The sequence below is a fragment of the Gobio gobio genome, assembly GCF_949357685.1.
Source record: "Gobio gobio genome assembly, chromosome: 15".
NCBI lineage: Eukaryota > Metazoa > Chordata > Actinopteri > Cypriniformes > Gobionidae > Gobio > Gobio gobio.
The window spans coordinates 28,937,491-28,960,920 of record NC_137108.1 but is presented as its reverse complement, the minus strand read 5'-3'; the positions used below and the strand labels follow the sequence as shown (position 1 = coordinate 28,960,920).

The window sequence follows — 23,430 nt, the reverse complement described above, 5'->3', positions numbered from 1 at the left end:
CACGCACACTCAGAAATACTCATATACACACCGTTCACAGGAGACAGCAGCACAAGGGGCTTCTCAGTAACTCATAGAGTTCAGAGATTGTGATCATCACTACCTTACCTATTTTCACAATGCTTAACATGTACGTATCCATTTTCACTTTGTTCCCTTCATTTCTCTCTCTCAGTGTGGAAGGTGGATTGTTGTCCGATGGCCCCTTCACTGGTCCTGCTTTTGGCCCCTTCCCTCAGCAGGAGGAAATTGAGCCCCGCCTCCTGGAACTCGAGCAGGACCCGCCCAACTGGAGGGAACTTGCTCCCCCTGAGAACATGAAAAAACTCAGCAAGAAGGAAACCAAAAGACAAGAAGTCATCAATGGTAATAAAAGCAAGAACATTGACAAAATTGAGAAAAACACATGTTCAAGTGCCTTATTGTTTTGTCGTATCTGCTATGTAGCAAGATGCAATGATGAACATTTTCTTTCTGTGTCTCTCAGAGCTGTTTGCGACCGAGCACGCTCATGTTCGTATGCTGAGTGTATTACAGACCGTGTTTTCTCGTCCTCTGGAGAGAGAAGAGATTATGAGCATAACTGAGCTGGCCACCATCTTCCCCAGCCTCGATGAGATCATAGAGATGCACTGTACGTAACTACCTCAAATGCATTAATACACTGAACTCTGCATGGTTGCCCGTCAAGTCTCTTGTATAAAGTATAAATTCATATATATATTTTTTTTAGATGCTTTTTATGAGAACCTGAAAAAACTGCGGCAGGAAGATGATTACATTGTCAAAATCATAAGCACGCCACTTCTCAACAGGGTAAGTGGCTTAGAGTGTGCTAAACGATCGTTTTTCTTGTTCTTTATGAACACTGGGTCATTCAGCATTCTTCTTGAATGTTTAAATGTATATCAGATGTTACGCAAGTAGACATGTCTTTATCTCTGTAGTTCAGTGGATCAGAAGGAGAATGGTTTCAGAAGCTCACTGCACGCTTTTGTAGCTACCAGTCCTGGGCTCTAGAGCAGATAAAGAGCAGACAAAAGAAGGACCCCCGTTTTAATGCTTTCATACTGGTAAGTTTACACTTAAAACACTGTTGTCCATTTTATTGCTAGTAGTCGATAGACACAAATGGATTGTGATGGGTAAAAGTTTTAACTTGCCATTTTCTGGAGACTTGGCATCTTGTAGTTATTGTAGTCCAAGACGTATTTCCCAAAAACGGGAAAATAAATTCTATTCTATTCTATTCTATTCTATTCTATTCTATTCTATTCTATTCTATTCTATTCTATTCTATTCTATTCTATTCTATTCTATTCTATTCTATTCTATTCTATTCTATTCTATTCTAATCTTTTGGTAAACGGATTATTTTGTGTTTGTGTTGTAGGATGCAGAGAGTAAGCCACAGTGTCGGAGGCTACAGCTAAAGGATATCATTCCTACAGAGATGCAAAGACTAACCAAGTACCCTCTTCTGCTGGCCAACATTGCCAAGGACACAGGTGTGTGTTTCAAATTGATTTTATTTCTATTAAACCTTATGTACAAATAGTGCAACCTATTAAACGATGAACTCATCTGCCACAATATTGTATTTTGTCTTGGGATTTTTCTCAACAGTTGACAGTATATGCAATTAATTATGCTTAAAGTGATAGTTCCCCCAAAAATAAAAAATACCCCATGATTTACTCACCCTAAAGCCATCCTAGGTGTATATGACTCAGACAAATACAATCGGAGTTGTATTAAAAAAAATGTCCTGGCTCATCCAAGCATTATAATGGCTTATGAAGAAAGTGTAACGCCTCTTGCCGTTTAAAACACTTACTACATCCGACGTCATACGTCACGCCAGTTATGGTTTTCTCGTAAGTTAAATACGGAAGGCTGTCTTGTGCAATCTAGATATTTTACTTTATAGCGTGTTAAATACACAAACGCACTGCTTTGCTTCAGAAGGCCTTTTGTAACCCGTGTGGATTACTTTTGTAATGGATGGATGCATTTTTTTGGGCTTCAAATTTTGGGCTGCCATTTACTGCCATAATAATGATTGGATTAGCCAGGACATTTTTTAATATAACTTCGACTCTGGTGAGTAAATCATGGTGTAATTTTAATTTGTGGGTGAACTATCTCATTAAGGCCCGATATACTCACGGCAAAGTTCTTTTTCCTCCTTGGCTAGGGGTACAACCAAGTTCGAAGTACGTGAGCAGCGATATACTGTTTTGATTATACACTGCTGAGAGCGACGATTAGATGAATATGTAAATAATATTTACATATTCATCTAATCGTTGCTCTCAGCAGTGTATAATCAAAAGAGCATATTATGTGCTGTGCACTCTCCTCTCAAAAACAAAATAAACACTCAACAAAATTGAGAAAACAGCAAGCATTTTTTTTATAAAGCATAAGAAAAGCATCTGATCATAGCAATGTGGATATGTTTGCACAAGCTCTGCAATTTGGCACTTTAGGAAAGTCATGTCACACTTTATACAATTGATTGCTCACAATCGGTGATGGGAATAACGGCGTTCTAGATAAACGGTGTTACTAACGGAACAATTTTTTTCAGTAACAAGTAATCAAACGATTACTGTTTCTTCCGTTACAAAGCCGTTAGCATTACTGAGAATAAAATGCGGCGTTACTATAATTGAGCTCACTGAAGCAGTTTTCATCCGAACAGGCTCCTTGTCAGTCGGACCTGCAAGGTTTTTTTTTTTCACTGGTTGGTTGGTGTGCGTGCGTGCGTGCGTGCGTGCGTGCGTGCGTGCATGCCATGCGTGTTTGGTACAAATAACTGATGATGATTGGTGGGTGGGTGGGAGACAAGGTTGAGGTTGATAGATTGAGTTCACACACACGCACGCACACCTATGACACACGCATATGCACAGTCACACACACCAACGACGAGGAGTCAGTGCGATGGCAAGTCCAATGACTTCAAAGGTAGCTTTCGCAAACTGGAAGTATAGCTTTCCCTCATTGAGGTGAAAGGTAAGAATGTTTATGTAACGTGCAACTTATGCCCAGGAAGAAAAAGTCTCTCCACATCGGTGGCAAGTAATTCTAATCTAATGAAGCACCTCACATCACATGCCGCCACAAAATTAGTGGCTTAAAACCCAGGTGATAGCGTGAGCTCCACTACCAAAGGAGTAGTATAGTAGGCCTACTGATAATATTTACACAATATTTACACTATAGTAGATCTACTGATAATATTTGCAATAATGTATTGAATTTGATAGGTGTCTCTCACATTGTCCCACAGCAACATTACAATAGTGTACTTTAATGTACAATGTTTTATAATAATAATTTATTCTATTTAGTGTCCAATTCATTCATTTAACATATTTAATATTGGGGGTATCCAAGTTTTGACATATTTGAACATTTGGGGGAAAAAAGTAACAGTAGTTACTTTTCATGGTAATTAGTTACTTTTATAATGATGTAACTCAGTTACTAACTCAGTTACTATTTGTAACTATAACTAATTACTTTTTCAAGTAACGTGCCCAACACTGCTCACAATCAAGCAGCTTTACAGTATTAAACATGAAAACAGTGTCAGTGTCTCATGTAATCAGAAGTACAACTTAAGCAGATTTCCAGTGTGTTCATGTTTTTACTCGCGGACATCTGACCTCGAAGGACTAAACGAGAGAAATGAACCAGAAAAAATGTAATGTGAAAGAAGGCAGAGCATCTGTGCACACCTACCTATTGTATAATCCCCACATATTACCAGGTGTTTACGAGCCGTTGAATACTTTTCTAGAAAGTTCTCTTTGGCAAGCTGTTTAGAACTCCCAAAACAAACTACAAATTAAGTTCATTTTGGCCTGATTTTGTTTGACATGACGTCACATCAGTTCATTCTTCGATTTCGCTTTAAGTATATTGGGGCCTTTAATTTAATTGATGTAATTACATGACATGCTGATTAAGCAGTTACAACTGTTTGACAGCACTAACAATACTGCAATATATTAGACAAAAAAAGTTTATATCTAATGTCCTTTTCTTTCAGAGAATGAAGCAGAAAAAGAGAACATTAACCAAGCAGCTGAATCCTGCCGCAAGATCCTCAACCACGTCAATGAAGAAGTCAAACTCATGGAGAACCTGCTGGTTAGAACATTCAGTACATTTATGATACAGTAAAATTGGTCATACTGTGAAATATGTTTAGACATACCGCCCACCCTATATGGATAGTTTAAGCTTGATTAATAATTTCTAATATACATTTTCCCCACCACCTGTTTTTTTTTCTCCTCCGCTTATCTTTCAACTCAGATTTTAAAAGACTACCAGCGCCGACTGGACACCTCAGGATTGAAACCCAGTAATGACCTCTACAGTGAGTACAAGGTGAGAAATATCTTGATGTCTCATGTATCAGTTACGTTATTAATGAAGGCGCTCTCAGACTGGTATGATATCCATTCTTTTCTCTATCCATCAGAACATTGATCTGACCTCCAGAAAGATGCTGTTTGAAGGACCTCTGATATGGAGGGTGACCAAGGAGAAAGCGATCGGTAATCCGGCAATACAGTTTTTTGCAAATTGACAAATTTGATGGTTTTCGGGGCCTATTACTCATCCTATTTTTGTGTGTGTTTGCAGATGTGCACTGTGTGTTGCTGTCAGACCTGCTGGTCTTGCTTCAGAAGCAGGATGATAAGATGGTTTTGAAATGTCAGAGCAAAAGCAACATGGGCGCTCAAGAAGGCAAACTGATGCTGAGTCCAATCATCAAACTGGAGTCTGTTTTCCTCAGAGACGTGGCCACTGGTGAGTAAGAGTTTCACTGAGGTATCTTGTTGTTTTCTTTCTTTCTTTTTTTAACCTAATTTTTATTATTGATTTTCAAGAAAACATTTTATTTTCTTGATTTTCAATACATTTTTTTATATAGTTGTTACACCCCGCCTTGGAAAAGACTTTGAAAAATTATTGAATGCTTGAATGGCCTAGGAAAACACTTTGAAAAATGATTGAATGCTTGAATTTAACATTTACCAATGGCAATGAATGTTTTAAAATACGGTGAATAAGCTCAATTTGCCGGCTTTAACTAGCTTGTAGTCTCAATTGGGTGAATTCAGGGTGATTGGGACACTTTTTCCAAGTCATCTCAATGGCAAAAAGGGTCCCAATCACCCTGAATTCACCCAATTGAGACTACAAGCTAGTTAAAGCCGGCAAATTGAGCCTATTCACCGTATTTTAAAACATTCATTGCCATTGGTAAATGGTAAATTCAAGCATTCAATAATTTTTCAATCACCCTATGTATAGCTCAAATTGAGTAAAGAGCGTTTTTTACAACTTACCAGACTCTCCGAGCTCCTCACTCACTTTCTTCCATGCAAGATCCATTTTTATTCCTGTTTCTATGAAGTACATCTCCGGGTATCCACATATGATTTTGTCCTCATTGTTGTCACAACTAGAGCAAGCTCCTGATTGGTTAACGCAGCGCGAATATCCGCCAAAGTTCAGATTTTTCAACTTGCGCGAATCACTCATTTTGCGCGTCAAACGGCCGAACGCTCAATTCGCACCATGTCATTCGCACAAATCGCTCCGCAGAATGTCTATTTGCGTCTTTGCATTGACTTAACATGTAAATCACTTGCACTTAACGCTTCATTCGCGTCTGCTGTGAACGCACCATAAGGATAAAAAAAGTAAATAAAGTTCTAACAAATAGTTGTAGTTATCACAAAATGTCCAAACTAGTCAATCACACAAAGTATCTTTCAAGCAAACACTCAAGCAATCACACAAAATGCTCTCAAATCATTCAAAATCATTAATACACTCCAAATACTAGCTAACGTGATAGAGATTAAATTATACACAGCAAGCGAGCAACAATGCTGACGAGAGAAGTGACGATGACTGGATGTTTTATAGGCCTGCAGGTGTCAGCTGACCATCAAGGACAGGTGTAGTAGTAATGTGTCTGCAGGAATCAGTCTTCCTGGACAGAATACACAGTAAACACTTCCCTCAAACAAAACACAGAGATAGACTAGAGGGTTGTAACAATAGTATTATGGAAATACAGAAAACATATAAAACAGATAAACAATAAAACAAGGGGTATTCATTCTAAGTATAGGTTTACATTCACAGTGTCATTAAATATTGTTTACATTATACTACTCCATCCATTTTTCCCAACATGTTAGTAATAGATCCTTTTTAGGCCTCAAAATACAAGGCAATTATTCCAAGCTTGTTCATTCTGAAGAACGCAAGTTTAATATGCAGTTACTTTCGTTCTTTTCATCAGACCCGAAGGCCCTCTACGTCATCTTCACTTGGGACAGCGGAGCACAGATCTATGAACTAGTGGCTCAGTCCATAGGGGAGAGGAAAAAGTGAGTATGCTAACCATATAAAGCCACTTATATGGAACGCATGCATGAATGACTGACGAGCAAAATATATGAAAATGTGCTTTTGATAAATCGAGATCCAGAGCTTGCAATTTGATCTGACACTCACAGTCTGTCTATTGCTCCAGTTGGACAGAGGCTATCAAAATTGCGATTGACGAGTTGAAGAAGAGGGTTGGGAAACTGGATAGAAACACCAGAGGTGGGAGCACGCCCAGCGGCACCATTGGACCTGCATATAATGCGTGAGTGTTTTTTTTTTTTTTTTGGCAAATAGCAAGGGCCCCATAAGAGAATACGAGCATCCTTTAAGGGTTGACATCCCACTAGCCTACTCTAAGCCAACTTAATTCATTGAAGTTCTTTCAATTTCTCTTCTCCAGTTTGCAACCTCCTCTTAGCCCCACTGAGAATGGAGGAGACCTGTTTAAAAGTCGCAGTGGTGAGATTTTTGGCTCTTGGAAACGGATATTAAGCATAAATGAAGTAATTTTACAGTGATATTTTATTGTGACGGTGTGTTTTATTTCACCTTAGCGCAATTTAAAGGTCTTACTGATGAGAAGGGTAGAGAAACTGATCCTTCACTCATAGACTACCTAGCGGCCAATGGGTTTGACCTGCTCACCCACAGCCACGCCCCTCCAGAGAAGTCCGCTAATGGTGCTTTGGACGAAGGTCAGCCTTTATATAATTTTATAAAATTCTAACAGACTGCATTGTACCCCTACCATACTTAATCTTCTTGGTTGTATTCCTCTCTCAGTCATGTATTTGAAGAGGCTGCTGGTTGGCAGTATTAGCTTGTCAGATGACTCTCATACTCTTGGGGAAAATGGAGGAACGGCGCCTGAAAGCCAGGAGGCAGATGGAGTTCTGTCATCAGGTACTGCACACATATTGATTTCGGTTTTAAGCTGAAGAGGTTCAGCCTCACACTTAATCATCAAATACAGCTGTGATCCCTCCTAACCAAACTCTTCAGAAATGTAATGAATCCTCATTCAGGTCTGTGATGAATCCTAGTAAAAAATATTGCTCTATAAGATTATGTGTGTATGTGTGTATGTATGTATGTGTGTGTGCAATGTGTATACATATCAGTAATATCTGTATTTATTAAGTATCTATACATATATTCACATAATAAAGTCCTATTAATTAAGATGAGTTAATGCACTAACTAACAATGGGCAATACATTTGTTACATTATTTATTCATCTTAACTTTAGTTAATAAAAATACAAATGTTCATTGTTTGTTCATGTTAGCTCAGGCCCATTAAATAATATGAACATATACAACCTTTGATTTTAATAATGTATTAGTAAATGTTGAATTAAATGCTTTAGAAGTAACGCACACACACACACACACACACACACACACACACACACACACACACACACACACACACACACACACACACACACACACACACACACACACACACACACACACACACACACACACACACACACACACACACACACACACACACACACACACACACACACACACACTTATACATATATAATAAAGTCCCACTAGTTAACTTTAGTTGACATCAAATGTATGTTAAAAAAAGTGTGTGTGTGTGTGTGTGTGTGTGTGTGTGTGTGTGTGTATATATATATATATATATATATATATATATATATATATATATATATATATATAAAAATAAATAAATGTAATGTATATGATGATCTTAAGTGGAACTTATGCATTCTTATACATTTTGAAATTCCCAATGCCTTTTTCCCTCTCAGTGGAGGAATCCAGCACAGAAGGAAGAACTGAAGGGGAAGAGGGTGGGACAGACGGAGGGAGTAAAGGAGACGAGGAAAAAGGGATCAGCACTCCTCTCGTTCTTTCTCAGGAACGCATGGATGAGGTGCAGAGGAGACTGCAGGCTCTCGAGGAGCAACTGAAGAGACTGCAGGTGAGGAGCTGTCAATTGCATTTGTGAAACAGAACGGTCAGTTCTCCAGCTCTTGAAGAGGAGATAAGTAAAAGGGCTCCATTCGAGTGAGGGGAAGCTGAGAGAGGTGTCCTTACTAATATGCGTCTCTGGTGTTGTGTTTTTTCTCAGGCTGTTGAGGAGGACCATTATAAGTTGCAAGAAGCTCTTGCTAAATATTCACTTCAGGGTGGCCATTTCAACTGAGAAACATCACAACCTGCTGTTACAAGGTGCGACCACGTACTAAATACAACACTATATTTATATTTTTTATATGAATCATCTTCATTTTTATATAGTGCTATTCTGTTATTTCTAAGTATTGCAACTCAATTTCTCTCATCTGTCCTTTTTGTCCTCAGATCACTGTATGTGCTGGACTTGAGACTTGCTTTCGGGAGATGCGCTGATTGACTAATGCTGCCTGAATGTTCCTGCTCTCTCATCTCTGTTCTCAACTGTCCTTTCAGAAGATTGACAGCAGGCCTCCAGCAGTTTCCATGCCACTGAGAAAAGAAATTAAGTGGGTGTTGAGAAATTATAGTGATCCTTGAGCATAAATGAGTATGTATGTGTTTCTGTTGAGAGGTGCGAGAGAGAGACTAACCAAAAAATGCCAAAGAAATGCGCAACCCCTAGAGAGATATCAGAGCGAAACTCTAAGTGTACAAGTGGGCGCATTATAACATGCGCACACACCCAAAGATTAACCTGTCTAAGCATGTCAAAAGTAATTTAGTACCAAAAGACTATCTATATTCACAGAAAAGTATAGTTGCATCTTTGTGAATGCAGTCTGACGCATATGAAGCCTGCTGCGCGGACTGTAATTCAGTCAGGGTTTCAATCAGTTAATTCAAACAGATAATGTGCCATTTATTTTTTTCTTTTTCTTTTTTTGCCATTTCAAGATAATGTTCGCTCATCCTAATATTTATTACAATTACATGCATTTGCAAAAACTACACACATTAAAATGGATGTATGTATGTTTTTTGCAGAGTCTTTGTAGCATGCATTGGCCAAACTGTAGTAAAATGGAGAGTAGAAGCAAAGAAATGTAGTTTTTTTGTTTTTGTCTGTTTTGTTTTGTGTGTCATCTTACCAGAATATTACTCTATAAATGAGAAAAGAAATGCTAAGTAGGATAGATCAATAAATGGTTGAGGAAGGGAAGTAGAGAGGAGGTTTGGGGAAGCTGGGCTTGAGTCTTTGGAAGTTAAGTCTAACCTCTCTGTAGTGAAACCAGGCAAGGTTTGATGTTGAGCGATGCAAGATTTGACGTGGCAAGTTTTGATGTTGAGAGATTTCATCAGGGTTCGAGGAAGTATGCGTTTATTGCGTAGAAGTTTGAATGTAACTAATGCATACAGACCAGCTTGTAGGTACATCCACACATTGGTGGTGTTATACAAATGAAGCATGCACAATAACTATGTATAACCAGGGTGTTGCAAATAGTACTGTGGTAATTCTACGCAGATCCGATTATAATCATCACGCATTGCCTACTTGTGAGCCTCTATGCAAATTCATGAGGTGTGGCTGTAAAAGGCTTCAGTCATTTTGTGCATTTTCCGTTTTTTTTTATGTTCTACATTACAGTTACACGTTGGATGCAATGGATATATATTACTGGTTTGCATTTTTTATCTGGAATAACTTGGAATTATTTCTCAGTTATTTTATTCTAGGGAGTAGTTTTCTACACAAGCAGGACCAAAGAGATGATAGCGGAACAAAGTTTAGATATGAAAACCTGTAAATTGGAATGACATACTCTGTTGAAAGGTCGCCTTAGCTGCTGGATCAACCCACAAAATGGTGAAGTAGATCGATTGGCTTGTAAATGTAATGGTTTATAATCCTATTTTAGACAGAAGGAATTCAAAGTGAGAACTGTCAGAACTGAATTGCTATATCAATTATAGAGCAGTTACCTGGATTTCATTATCAGTCTATGTTTTTCAGCTTTAGGGACCAGCTTGTACTCTCCTGCTCTCCTTATCTTATTAGGAAGTCAGATCACAGACGATCAGGCAATTGCAGGGGCTTAAAAGTGTTATATCTCAGAGTTTGGAGACAGGAACACAAACAGTAGGTTTTCACACCAGTACTGTAATTGTTTTCATGTATTCTTAATGCTACTGCAACACCCCGACCAACTGTCAAATTATTATTTTACCTTATTTGTTACAAAGTGTGATTTTATATTCACGGTTAAGTTCTAATTGTGTTGTTTATTGTGATTATATGTAAGGCCTTGTTTCCCTTTCCCTCTCTTTCCTCAGCGGTTTACCTTTAACACAGTCAAAAGACTTACTCTAGGTCTTATCCAAAAGTGGATTATCAGAACAACTCGTACATGTCAATCTTACATTTTTTTTCTTCTTTTCTTTCCTTTTAGAAGTAGCCAATGACAATGCTTAAAGTTTGGTAATGAAACTATCATGGTGCGAGATCTGTTCTACCCACTTGACTTTCCTACAGTCCTTTTGCACAATTGTTTTTATTCGCGATTTCTTGAATGGGTGGTTCATTCATTCTTTTAGATTCTGTTGTTTTGATTTTCTTTGAAAACGATGTAATTACAGTACTATGCATTGCCTATTATAAATAAGGGACTGAGAGAGACATAAAGTACACCCTTAACCAGACTACCTATAAAAGGCTTTTGCTTTATGGCTGGAGCTACAATTTAAACTCAATTAGAAATTAATTTTCAATCTGAACCTTTGCTATCTCTATGAACTCTTTATAATGCGCAAGACAGGGTTTTGGGTGTGGTCATTTCTCTCTCATTCCTTAAGCCTTTCATGTGTATCTGTCACACACACACACATATATATATATATATATATATATATATATATATATATATATATATATATATATATATATATATATATATATATATATATATATATATATATATATATATATATATATATATATAGTGATATATCTGTATGTTTACATCTATTTATAGGGTGCCTTGTGCAAATTGGGTTTGTTGCCCTCTCCTCATTTAGCAATGTTCAGTGTTAAATGATTATCTGATATTTTTCTCCGAACCCCTTGTTCTTTAAAATGGTTGAGTGCTTAGTACTGAGTGCTCTTTGTTAGATCTTTTAAACCCTCTGCAATATATGACTGTCTTTTATGTAATTCTGTGTACAGGAGTCCACTTAATACAGGCATTTCATTGCTGTCTGTTTATATAATTCATTATGCAAGGACTATTCTGTGTATTTGGGCTTTGATTTTATATGTAAGTTACATAAGAAATATTTAGGTACGTTTTTTTTTTTAATTATTATGATTTTCTTTTCGTTCTTATTTTTTAATAAATGATCAAAAACAACAAGCTTTTATTGTCTTCATTTTCAGAAGCATTTGCTTGATATTAATAGATTACCCCATTATCCAAGAAAAGGTGTGTGTGTGTGTGTGTGTGTGTGTGTGTGTGTGTGTGTGTGTGTGTGTGTGTGTGTGTGTGTGTGTGTGTGTGTGTGTGTGTGTGTGTGTGTGTGTGTGTGTGTGTGTGTGTGTGTGTGTGTGTGTGTGTGTGTGTGTGTGTGTGTGTGTGTGTGTGTGTGGCGCGCGCGCAAGCACAAACTGAAATAGAAGAATGGGTGGGTGTAGATGATACAGGAAAGGAAGACAAACACTCAAACAGTAAATTTACTTGCAAGCAGCAGTAGGTGTCTTCAGTTTGTCTGGTTTATTGGAGAAAATGGAGTTCGGACTGGTCATTTTTTTGTGTTTCTGGGCAGGTGGGTGTTTAACGTACGTCCGATGTGTTTATGTAGTGTTGATTTTAATGTGGAATGTTAATATTTGTTCAGCATTTATTATAACTGGTTTAAAGTAATCTAGGCTCTCTTTGAGCACAACAAATTTGACATCTAAATGTACAGTTTTTAGAAAGCATACCGTTTCAACATGATTATTAAACTTTATCTTTTACAAAAGAACAAAGTACACAATTTCCATCTGCACATCTGCGTTCTGCTTCAGTGAAGCTGATCTCCTCTCAGAGCAGCTGCTGCAATGTGTCTTTTTGCTAGCAGTGTGTGGATTTTTTTCTTCTTCTCTTTTGTTCCAGTGTGACTTTCAATGTTAAGGGTCTAATATAATTTTACACTGTATTGTGTAGCTTTTCACTTTATGAACTGAAGTCTTGTCTATACAGCATGGGTGGGAAGTGTACGGTTTAGCTAATAGATTTAAACATGCTGATATCATGTGGATTGAAGTGAATGCCCGTTGGGGGTGTAAAGCTGTAGCCCATAATAAGCTGCTTTGATATAAGAGGTTTTTAATCACTTATGGCCATATCTTAAAGAAACCCCCCACTGTGAAGTCACTGACGGTTTTAAACTTGAATATTTTGTTCTGCCGTCTTCCCACCCTCAATAACAGCATATTATTCTTAACTACTATTATGTGGTATATTTTGGTTTATCGTTTTTTTTTTTCATAAGCTGCTGCCAGTGCTAAAGTGGAAGAGCCGAAATTGGAGGCGGATGAGCCGTTTCAGCGTGTGGCTGTTGCCCATGATGTTACAGTCAGCTGCTGCTACCGTTGGACGAAGACACCCCACATCACCTGGATTGTGAATGTTCACCTTGTCAATGACACCCCATGGATCAGATTAGTAAATCAGTCCGAGAATGTGATCCACAATCCAATGTCTGAAACCAATGGCGTCAAATGCCATTCGCTGGTTTTCAAGAGTGTCCAACTCAATGATACCGGCCTTTACCAGTGTAAACTGAATTATAGCTCACTTCACATGTTTTCCCATGGTACCTTCCTTCAAGTGTACAGTGAGTCAGATCATAGTTGTTTAAGTGTATTTAATTTTATTATATTTACTCAATTCTATTTTTTTAAAAAAATTCTGTTCGATGTTTTTGAAAGAAGTCTTATGCTTACCAAAATCAAATGTATTTGATCAAAACTATAGTAAAAATAATTATATTGGGAAATATTTTTTTATAAAATAGGCCCACTATTTACTCTTCATAACATGAATGGGATATGAAAGTCATAAACTTAACAATGTTTAACAAAAGCACTCAAGCTCTCTAAGAGGCTGTATTGTGCAATAATCCCCACAAATCATTCAATTGGCTGAGTTAGGCAAATACAAATAGCCCATTCAATGACATAAACCCAAATTCTACTCATTCATGCTAAGTTTGTGTTACTTAACTCTCCTCTCCTAAAAACAAATATATTAGGAAATATTTCACAAATGGCTTTAAAATGGCTATTTTCTATTTTAATATAGGCTACACAACAATTTAAAAGTTTGGGGTCTGTAAAATTTGTAATGTTTTTGAAAGGAGTCTTTTATGCTCAGCAAGGCTGCATTTATTTGATCCAAACTACAGTAAAAACTGTAATCTTGTGAAATAGTTTTTCAATTTAAAATAACTCTTTTTTTTTTTATTTGAATATATTTTAAAATGTAATTTATTCGTGTAATGACAACGTTGAATTTTCAGCATCATTAGGCTACTCCTGTCTTCAGTGTCACATGATCCTTCAGAAATCATTAGAATATGCTGATTTGGTGCTCAAGAACATTTATTATTATCATCAATGTTGTGCTTGTGGAAACAGTGATACATTTTTTTCAGGATTCTTTTCAAGAACGACATTATTTTGAATGAGATTTTTTTTTTTTGGGGGAACAATGTAGAAATGTTTACTGTCATTTTTCATTAATTGAATGCATCCTTGCTGAATATAAGTATTAATATCTTTAAAAAATGTGCTGCCCCCAAATTTTGAACAACAATCTATGCTGTACTGTATATAACCATGCATTGTAATTTAATATTGTACATAATTTGTAGGCCCACTATTTACTCTTCATTACATGAATGGGATATGAAAGTCGTAAACTTAACAATGCAAGCACTCAAGCTCTCTAAGAGGCTGCATTGTGCAATAATCCCCACAAATCATTTAATTGGCTGAGTTAGGCAAATACAAATAGCCCATTCAATGACATAAACCCAAATTCTACTCATTCATGCTAAGTTTGTGTTACTTAACTCTCTGATTTATTGTCAGATAAAGTAAACATATCAGCTCTTTTGGATTCTTTTTTTTTTCAGTCGAATTGTTCCCTGAAATATTCTCAGGACAAGGGTCCATGGTCAGTTCGACTTGCAATGATGTGCTTTTGTCATTCCTAAAAGAAATTTTGATCGGTTAAGACCATTTTTTTTTGTTAGTACCTTTGCAGAAGACCTTGAACCTCAGTGAGAGTGTGAAGAACAGCATCATTACAGCAGAAGGGGTGTTGCTGCTGCTGTGTGTGCTGATCCCTGGCACTATGCTGCTCTGCAAGGTCAGACACGTTGATTCAACATATTAAATGTGTTCCATACACCACATGAAAACATATTTGCTCCTCACACAACAGTAAACAAACATATAAAGTGTTCCCAGGAAGATCAGAGGTGTGCAACTTTTTTTTTCTCCATAGTCAAAGACGTTGAATGAACTGAACAAGAAGAAAGGACGGGAGGAGGAGAATATCTATGAGGTATGCCCATGTCCACTATTCTTATTACTAACATGCAGCGTAATTATGAAAGAGACCTTCACATATCTATCCATAGGGCCTAAACCTGGACGACTGCAACTCAGCTTACCATCAAATTCAACGCTCCAATCAGCAAGGCCCTTATCAGGATGTGGCCAGCTGTGGAGAAGACATTCAGTTGGAGAAGCCATAACTGGATCTGAAGAAACAGGGAAAGGGACCATTTAAAACATCATAGACAAACAAGTATAGGGTGAACTCTGTGTATTATTTGAGATAAATTGCTTAATTGGTAATTTCAGTATTTTTATGAGCCGGCTGTCACTATGTCTGCATCTGTCTAATGGTTTGAAGATAAGCATGTTTGTGTCTTGCAGTGGTAAATCGAATATATCTGCTAATGATCTGAATAAATTGTATAAAACGTGTTGCTTTGTGTGGATTTTGATGTATGTCAGCATTTTAAGGGTATCCTGAGGACGATAGCCTATAATAATATAAAAGTATAAATAATAAACAAATTATTATTATTATTATTTTAAAGAATGGGACTCCATTGGATACTCAAAGTGACAGTTAAATAGGCTAGTAATACAGTAGACTAGGGATATTTATTTATTTATTTGACGTCACACATGTTGTAGGAACGTCACTTGGCTAAATATAGGCAGCATGATGGGCGGTACTGTGAAGTCAGAACTATGTGATAGGTGCTTTGAGGATCCTCTGACGCGTTATTGGCTATAGATTTGATTGTGGGCGAGGCCATCTGTAAGGTATGTCCAGACAGAACAGAGGTGGGAGGTAATGATTCGTGTTTGTGGAAGATGGCGTCGGCAAAGAAGTCTGGGAGCGGTGTTCTTGAAAAAGCAGTAAGCAGGAGGCGCTCGTCAAAGCACAAAGAAGTTCCAATAGGTATATTCTCTTTTAATAAATATAACCGCTTTTTTTAGGGGGGGGCAGCTGTCGCTTGTACGGTAAATGACATCCTCGCTCCCGGTTAGATAGTTCCAGAAGTGTCAAAAAGAAGATTAAAACCCGAACGCTTACTGTGTACAGTAATGCGGGACCAATGTAGCCTACCACACCGTATGAGCACTGGCATTTGCTTACTACTATGTAAACATTAATTTGAAGTCTCTCAAGAGGCTGTAGCTCTAAACCAACAGGTTTTAATCACGTTTTTATGGGGTATTTTGTGTTATGCAATACATCGGCTACGGTAACTGTAACTGTAGCTAGTGTAGTGTATGCATTGATGACATTTCCACTTAAACTAATTGCATTGTAATAAACTGTATTGCATTGTAATACATTGACATAAACTGTGCTTTAACTGATCTTAGATGGGAGAGTGTACGTTTGAATGACATGTGAGTATTTGCCTAAACATACATCAGGACATGCCTTTGGGATGCATGACTCATGAAAGATATAGAATGTGTTTTTAAGCTTTATCAAAGTGAAGATGTGTGTGTAGTAAGTGTCGATGTTCTTAAACATTTTCTTCTGTGGAACACAAAAGAGGATATGCTGATAAGTCAACCAGACTGTTTTGCTGACTTCTGACTTTAATTGTATGGACAAAAACACTGAACCATGTGTCAAAATATCTTCTTTTATGTCCCACAAAAAAGTCGAGTATATATGATGACGTAAATTTGCCATTTTTGGGTGAACTATCACTTTAAGATAATTGTGAAGATATGCGTTGACCAACTGTTATTAAAAACCACTGCAGGGTTTTGCTTGTGAAGATATGCTTTGACCAACTGTTATCAAAAACCACTGTGGGCTTTTAAATAACCTTTTATTTCACCACACTGTTATTGAAATGGTGCAAGGAGTCCCCATGTTCTCTCTGTTGCAACTGCCAGAGCGTCATTGATTTGCTATTTAAGACATCACTCAGCCATTTTAACTGAGCTCTCAGGTATGCAGAAGAGCAATATGACAATATTAGTAGTCTTGTACATTCATATGTTGGCCATATCAGGCTGTTTACATTATGTATGTTTGGTATAAGTAAATAGTTTTACTCGCTGCTGTCATGTTTTGAGGAGAGTGAGAGGAAACTCTTCACTGATGTCAGGGCCAGTGCATTGTTTTTCTTTTCCTGTTGAGATGATTTGACCACATACAAAATAATCTGGGACAAAGGTCTGCTTGGATCCTTCCATTGTTCCTTACTGCCAGCCAACTGAATAAAGGATGTGGTTCATGATGCATGTAGAAAAAAAGAGAAGGTTCGGATCTGGTCAGTTTACTTTGGTTCTTGTCTTAATTTCCCTACCACAAATATTCTTAGTAGAAATGTGTGGTCCTCGACCCATGAGGAGAAATGCAAATTAACTGTCAAAGCCTTTTGTAGCTTTTGAAAAATTCAGATTTGCCAGAAACTAATCTCTAGGAATGTCCTTTTATGAGCCGAATAGTGCGGACATTTTATGTTACATTTAAGTAATGTGACAAACTTGTTGTATGTGTATTGTATGTATTAAACAATAATTAGATACATTTCTATTTTTCTACTTTTTATATAAACGGTATGCTTCTATTTTTAAGTGTAGCATTTAAATGTACTTATCATTTCTTGCTAGGTCAGACATAATTTAAACGCACAGAACTTTTTATTTTATTCCAACAAACAGTTTGCCTTTTGAAAATGTATGTTATTATGTAAGTAATTTCCCCTTAAGACTTCACAGCCATATGATTGGGTCTTTAACATACATACCTGTGTTATTGCTGCCATGCCATTAAGCTTAGTGTATTGAGGTGCGTTCATGGTTTGTGAAAAGTATAGAGTTTATTAGAGGGTTAATATATTCTAAGGAATAATATTGCATATTGTTTATACAGTTTTTGAGTTTGCAAGGGAAAATTGAATTTATAGGCATGCACGAATGATCAGTATCATATTAGATTTTCCTTTGCCATTATCTAACACTAACCTATAAAGTTAATCTTTAAAAACACTAATTTATTAAAACTGTCAAATTCATTTTTGGTATAAGGGACAAAGATGAGACGTCATAATTTTCGTGCCTGCATCAAATTAAGTTTACAAAAGTATTTTTTTATAAATAAAAAAACATGTTAAATGCAAGTAAAGTGTCTACTTTAATATTTCAAATAACTTTTGTCAAATTAAAATGTCAACATATGGGGGAAATAATGTTTCAAAGTGTAAAATTGTCATTCAGCATAATGGTCCAGACTTTGATTTTGCCATTACATCTTAAATAAACATAAAATACCAAGTTAGAAAATATATTCATTTTCTTGGCATTTTCAAATAATTTGTTATATTAAAAAGATTATGTCTTATTTTTTTTAAAGTATATAAATAACCAGGGGACTTTTGTCCCGAAAATGCAGTTTGTAAGGGATCTTTATAATTATCATTATAGTTATCATACTTGGTGTGAACGGGCCTTTAGCAAGGAAAAGAGAAAGGTGTTCAGGATTGCGATTGTTAGAATAATAGCTTACCAATATTTCTGAATAGAGAGTTCCCCCTCACTACGCTGTCACAAGTTCAAAAGAGACCATTGAGGGGATTCTCCATCCAAAATACCAATCCTGATAACGTCATTTATGTTGGCATTCGCAAGCAAAAAGTATTCATAAATATAGCTGCAAGGATTTTTTTGAGCCGAGCAAGTCAGAAACAAAGTGACAAGCTAAGCAAGCATGCCAGAGAGCATCAGAACAGTAGAATAGAATGCTTATTATTTTTCAACACCTGCTTCTGCTGTCATTTACTTTTAAATTCATATTTTTAAAACTAATTGAATGATACAGACTTATACTAAAAACATTGCAATTATGGGAACAATGGCAATATTATCTCCCTTTTTGGCAAAATGTCATTCAGAGTAACAAATCATGGTCATTCAGCGTAACGGATATATTTATGTAAAAATGAAACAATATACTTATTCTGACCTGTAATTTATTAAAATATATAAAATAATGTTATATTTTAAATGATTATCACTTCCTTACAAAAACTTCTTGCTGACAAATTGGTAAAACCTAGTGGAATGAAGGATAGTGGCAAAGTGTAAAGATAAAAAAAATTACAATTAATTAGTATTTGAGGGCTGCACTGTAATTTTTAAATAGTCTTTTAATATGTCATCAAATGATTCCTGTTTTAAATATGCCTAATAAGATTTTCTGATACATATTGTTACACTGAATGACATTTTAGTCTTCTGTAAATCATGGTAAAAAATGTATGATAGTCATTATTTTTTTGCTCTGAAAAATATAAAATTAAACAGGACACATTCCAATGTAGGCCTACAGAGAAAAAACTGAATTCAAAGCTGTAATACACAATTTTTGTTAATGCTTGAAACCCCCGTTTCATCTTTGACCCATACATAATTTTTTCTCAATTTAAAATGAATTGTGATGCCTAAATTCACTTTAGCATTATAATTAATTATTTTTTTATATAAATTATTTTTTATATTATCAGCCATAACTTGAAAAAAGTTTTCTCTATAAGCTAATAGTTAATAGTTATCTGTATTGATATAGGCGAATCCCTATAGTTATTGAATTTACTCTAGCCTCAGAAATAGTAATCTTAGGAAACTAATGCCAACATTGTTTACTGTGTAGTTTTTTTATATGCATTACTTGTTATTACTCTTATTGTTAGTATTATTACTAGTCTTGCCATATGACATCATACATATACAACCATTGCCAAATGACATAAATGAAGTCGGTATGTAACCCACAACTTTTGGTGTAGCAATGACAAAAAAAACATTGTTGTGGCTGTCTGGACCAGATTTGGATCATCCAGTTAGGGTGAAGGTCACTGGCCAATGGCCACCCCCAGCTGATACAACCAGTAGAAACAAAGGTTACAAAGGTTACTTTAGGCAATTGTGGGTTTGCAGGAAGAGTCAAGTTGGTCTTAGGACACCATTAGCCTGGATCCTTTTAAACAGCAAACACTGTGTGTGTGTGTGTGTGGAACATGTGTGCATGTTACAGTGAGTAATTTGTTTTCATTGTACACTGGGTGAAAAGCCATCTCACCATAACAGAGGGACAGTTGGTATGGGAGAAAATAACAAAGCTGTTCTCTCCAGGGAATGAGAGGAATGAGAATAAAGGAAGTAGGAGTTCACAGAAAAGAAGAGGGGATAAAATAGAAAGTGACAGAATGTAATGTCGTGATCTGAGGGGACGAACAGGTGGGAGGGAGGGCGAGTGTGAGTGTCCAATCGAAACACTCTATCTTACTGTCTTCCCCTTTTGTTTACCTCCCCCTTCCCATGTCTCTATTTCTCTGGATCCATGGCTGTGCTGGTATTGAGGGAACAGGACGCACAAGGACTCCAGCATGAGTTCAGAAGAGGGTAACATTCAGATTCTCCAGGGATCCATCCCTGTGTGTATTTTTTTGCATGTTTCTAGGTTGTAGATTCTCACTTAAGCTCTGCTTTACCCCCTTGTATCCCTTTCATGTGTCTTGTTGCTTCTCTGTTGTGGGTTGTGCTGTATGTTTTTAGGGTAAATTGTATTCATGTATTTTAGTGCAGTGTCACTGAAAAAGCAGGTGTCCTTGCAGTTGCAGTGTCCTTGCAGTAGATTTGCTTAGCTGCCTGGTAGGCCAGGCTTTGGCTGTAGATATGTACTATGTTTGGATGAATTGAGAAGATGCCTGTTTTGCAAACATGAATGATGATCACATTCAAAGTAGACAGCATTAGGTAGGTTTTGTTTTTCTGGCTGCAAATGTTTTTTTTTCTTTTCTGTGTTCTTTGATTTATTGATCCATTGGGATTGTGGTACTAATTGGAATGAACAGTGTTGATTGCTAAATTGATTGTTGATTGATAAATGTTCTACTTACCATCTTCTGTCCAACAACTGAATTTGCAAATAGGGATGTGTACAACGACTAATTCCATTAACGTTTAAACAGAATATTTGCTACCGACTAGTCGACCAATCAAACTGTTTGTTACCTGACTTGAGTGTCCAGTTTTGAACGCTGCTGTGTATGAAAAGTGAAGTGTACACATGACGGTTGGCAAAATCGCAAGAAAAGCTTGACGTGTACTGACAACTATACATTATTTAAGTGTATTATCTTCGTTGGGATGATATAGCAAGGGTTCAAGTGCCAAGTAAGTTTAATTTATAATGTTTTTCCTTTAATCCGATAGAAAATTTCATACCATATTGTCCTTCATAACTGATAGTATAACAAGCCTATAAGCTAGCTTAATTGTTATATACTAGTTAGACATGACATAGAAGAAAACAGAAAGGTTTTGTGTCGGCTGTCAAAATACTCACCTCGCTCGACTTTCGAAAGGACATTTCTCATAACCAGCCGCAAGCACCACAGAGAAAATCAACGCATTCAAAACCCGAGGTGACTTGAAATCATTTTGTGTTCTGCTCCATATAGCTACACTTTTCAAAATAAGATATTCTTTTTAAAATGTAACAATAAAATGACGGTAATTTAAACATAGCCTTTGTAAAAAATATATGGCAAAATATTAGGGCTAAATGTCCACAAAAAAAAAAGTTACCAACTAGTATTTGTTCCAAGTCGACTAAAAGCAGCCAAATCGTTTAATCGACTAGTTGACTAGTCTGGCTAGAGATATCTGCAGCCATTGCAGGATTTTTCAAAAGAAATGAATACTTTTATTCAGCTAGCATTTTATTGATCATCAGAAGTGACAGTACACTGTAAAAAGTGATCATTTGACTTAAAAGTTTTAAGTTTAGTAAATAAAATAACAGTAGTGTAATTGAGAAATTAAGTTATGTGGAATTGTCAAGTTCACATAACTTAATTTTTTTGAAGTTTATAACTCAATTGAAGTCAACCGATCATTTTTACAGTGCACGTTTATGATGTTACAAAAGATTTATATTTCAAATAAATGTGGTTCTTTAAAAAAATTCAACATTGATAATAATAAGAAATGTTTCTTGAGAAGCAAATAATGATAGAATGATTTCTGAAGGATCATGTGACATTGAAGACTGGAGTAATGATGCTGAAAGAGACTACTTTTAAAACATCTTGCCGACCCCAAACATTTTTATTGAAGCTATAAGTTATTAGTCTAAATGAAGTGACGTAATGTATTTATAGCTTTTCCAATGTAACTACTATCTAAATTATCACAATTTTTTAAAACAAATTTTTGAATAAAACTGTGTTTACAAGCTTACAACGAAATTCTATGTTCGAAATTCTACTCACCATTTTGCCCTTGCCCATCGTTAGGGGATTTCTAATAACTTAACTCATATTTCACCAGCAACATTAAGGGGTTGGAGTTTTTATAGATTTGTCAGCCTTTTTCCTTCATTATGTCAAGAGCCTTGAATTCTTAACTTTAGTGTTTTCAGGTGTCAGTGTGTGTTTTGCTGTGGTAAACTGGTGCTGGGGAGTCTTTCATTGAGTAAATGGATTGGGTGGTAGGTTCTCTTGTTGCACATGTTTCCATAATGAAAGATTTAGATAATCTACAGGCATGAGGTTCATTTAGTCAGTGCTCTAGCTTCTGAACTGAAACCCATCACAGAAATGAAAGTAATTTCTCAAACTACAAGAGTCAAACTAGTTTTATGATAGTTGTTGGTTTATTGTCTCTCAATGGAAGCAGTTTGAGCAGTGACACATTAACATTAGTTTCCCATGCAGATTAGGACACTAATCTCTCTGGGTCTGGCTACAGCTTTTAGAATAAGGACAGGGTACAGAAATGGAGGAGAAGAGAGGACAATCCTTTTTGAGAGAGGAAGATGTACTGTTTGTGTTTGCCAATGAAGGGAAGAGATCACTGCCAGTTTGAAGGATACTTTGTCAGTTGAAAAAGGGAGAGTTTGGAAAGTCTGAAAGAGAATGACTGGACATGTGATGGGAGGGGTTATCTGGAGTAAAGGGCAGAAAGGAAAGAGCTAGGTCTGGTTTAAACCCATATGCGTAGCAGATAAGAGTTATCTTGGGAATTCAGCTCTAAATAACCATGGAAATGTAATGCATGTAAGAAAAGAAATGTTGTCTGGACTAATTTTGCATTGACAAAGTAAGCACTTTGGATTCAGACATTCAAAGCCCAAATCTTTTTTTCTGTTTGTAAAAAAAATCTTGCCACCACAATGTAAAGTACGACAAGTAAGTTTGTCTTTAACTGTTGCTTAGGTTTTGATTATCCTTCGTTACGGACAATGCCCTATCTTGGATTATATACATGATAATATATATGATCTTAAATTATATAAACAAATAATGATTATGCTCAAGATGTATTTGCTTGCATTTGTGTTTTATTTTTATAAAATTATACAAAATAGTGCTGTCAAATCGATTAATCGTGATTAATCGCATCTAAAATAAAATGTTGTGTTTACTTAATATATGTGTGTGTACTGTGTATAA

General features: G+C 36.3%; 3 protein-coding genes across 11 annotated transcripts in view; all 3 read left to right on the top strand.

Annotated features, from left to right (window-relative positions):
• Window positions 1-9,024, top strand: part of arhgef1 (Rho guanine nucleotide exchange factor (GEF) 1) — a 49,108-nt gene extending 40,084 nt beyond the window's left edge. For all 5 annotated transcript variants that reach the window (XM_079837975.1, XM_079837973.1, XM_079837974.1 and 2 more), the window contains 17 exons: window positions 176-366; window positions 488-634; window positions 734-816; window positions 948-1,073; window positions 1,394-1,508; window positions 4,064-4,164; window positions 4,333-4,407; window positions 4,502-4,577; window positions 4,666-4,833; window positions 6,344-6,431; window positions 6,578-6,694; window positions 6,833-6,891; window positions 6,987-7,127; window positions 7,216-7,335; window positions 8,223-8,395; window positions 8,546-8,646; window positions 8,779-9,024. In XM_079837975.1, the coding sequence (XP_079694101.1) occupies window positions 176-366; window positions 488-634; window positions 734-816; window positions 948-1,073; window positions 1,394-1,508; window positions 4,064-4,164; window positions 4,333-4,407; window positions 4,502-4,577; window positions 4,666-4,833; window positions 6,344-6,431; window positions 6,578-6,694; window positions 6,833-6,891; window positions 6,987-7,127; window positions 7,216-7,335; window positions 8,223-8,395; window positions 8,546-8,620 (1,855 nt within the window). In that variant the 3' untranslated portion in view covers window positions 8,621-8,646; window positions 8,779-9,024. The remainder of the gene's footprint in view (window positions 1-175; window positions 367-487; window positions 635-733; window positions 817-947; window positions 1,074-1,393; window positions 1,509-4,063; window positions 4,165-4,332; window positions 4,408-4,501; window positions 4,578-4,665; window positions 4,834-6,343; window positions 6,432-6,577; window positions 6,695-6,832; window positions 6,892-6,986; window positions 7,128-7,215; window positions 7,336-8,222; window positions 8,396-8,545; window positions 8,647-8,778) is intronic.
• A 2,934-nt stretch (window positions 9,025-11,958) lies between these two features.
• Window positions 11,959-15,412, top strand: cd79a (CD79a molecule, immunoglobulin-associated alpha). Its single transcript, XM_079837989.1, has 5 exons — window positions 11,959-12,192; window positions 12,904-13,248; window positions 14,671-14,786; window positions 14,925-14,984; window positions 15,061-15,412. Exons 1-5 carry the CDS (start codon window positions 12,153-12,155, stop codon window positions 15,175-15,177), a joined length of 678 nt encoding a protein of 225 aa, XP_079694115.1. The 5' UTR covers window positions 11,959-12,152; the 3' UTR covers window positions 15,178-15,412.
• A 356-nt stretch (window positions 15,413-15,768) lies between these two features.
• lipeb (lipase, hormone-sensitive b) overlaps window positions 15,769-23,430 on the top strand; it is a 31,734-nt gene continuing 24,072 nt past the window's right edge. Inside the window, exons 1-2 of one of the 5 annotated variants that reach the window (XM_079837978.1) lie at window positions 15,769-15,899; window positions 20,340-20,374. In XM_079837978.1, coding sequence (XP_079694104.1) covers window positions 20,359-20,374 — 16 coding nt within the window. In that variant the 5' untranslated portion in view covers window positions 15,769-15,899; window positions 20,340-20,358. Of the gene's footprint in view, window positions 15,900-16,330; window positions 16,358-20,007; window positions 20,407-23,430 lie in introns of those variants that run through there. The other 4 variants (XM_079837979.1, XM_079837976.1, XM_079837977.1 and 1 more) reach the window with 4 other exon arrangements.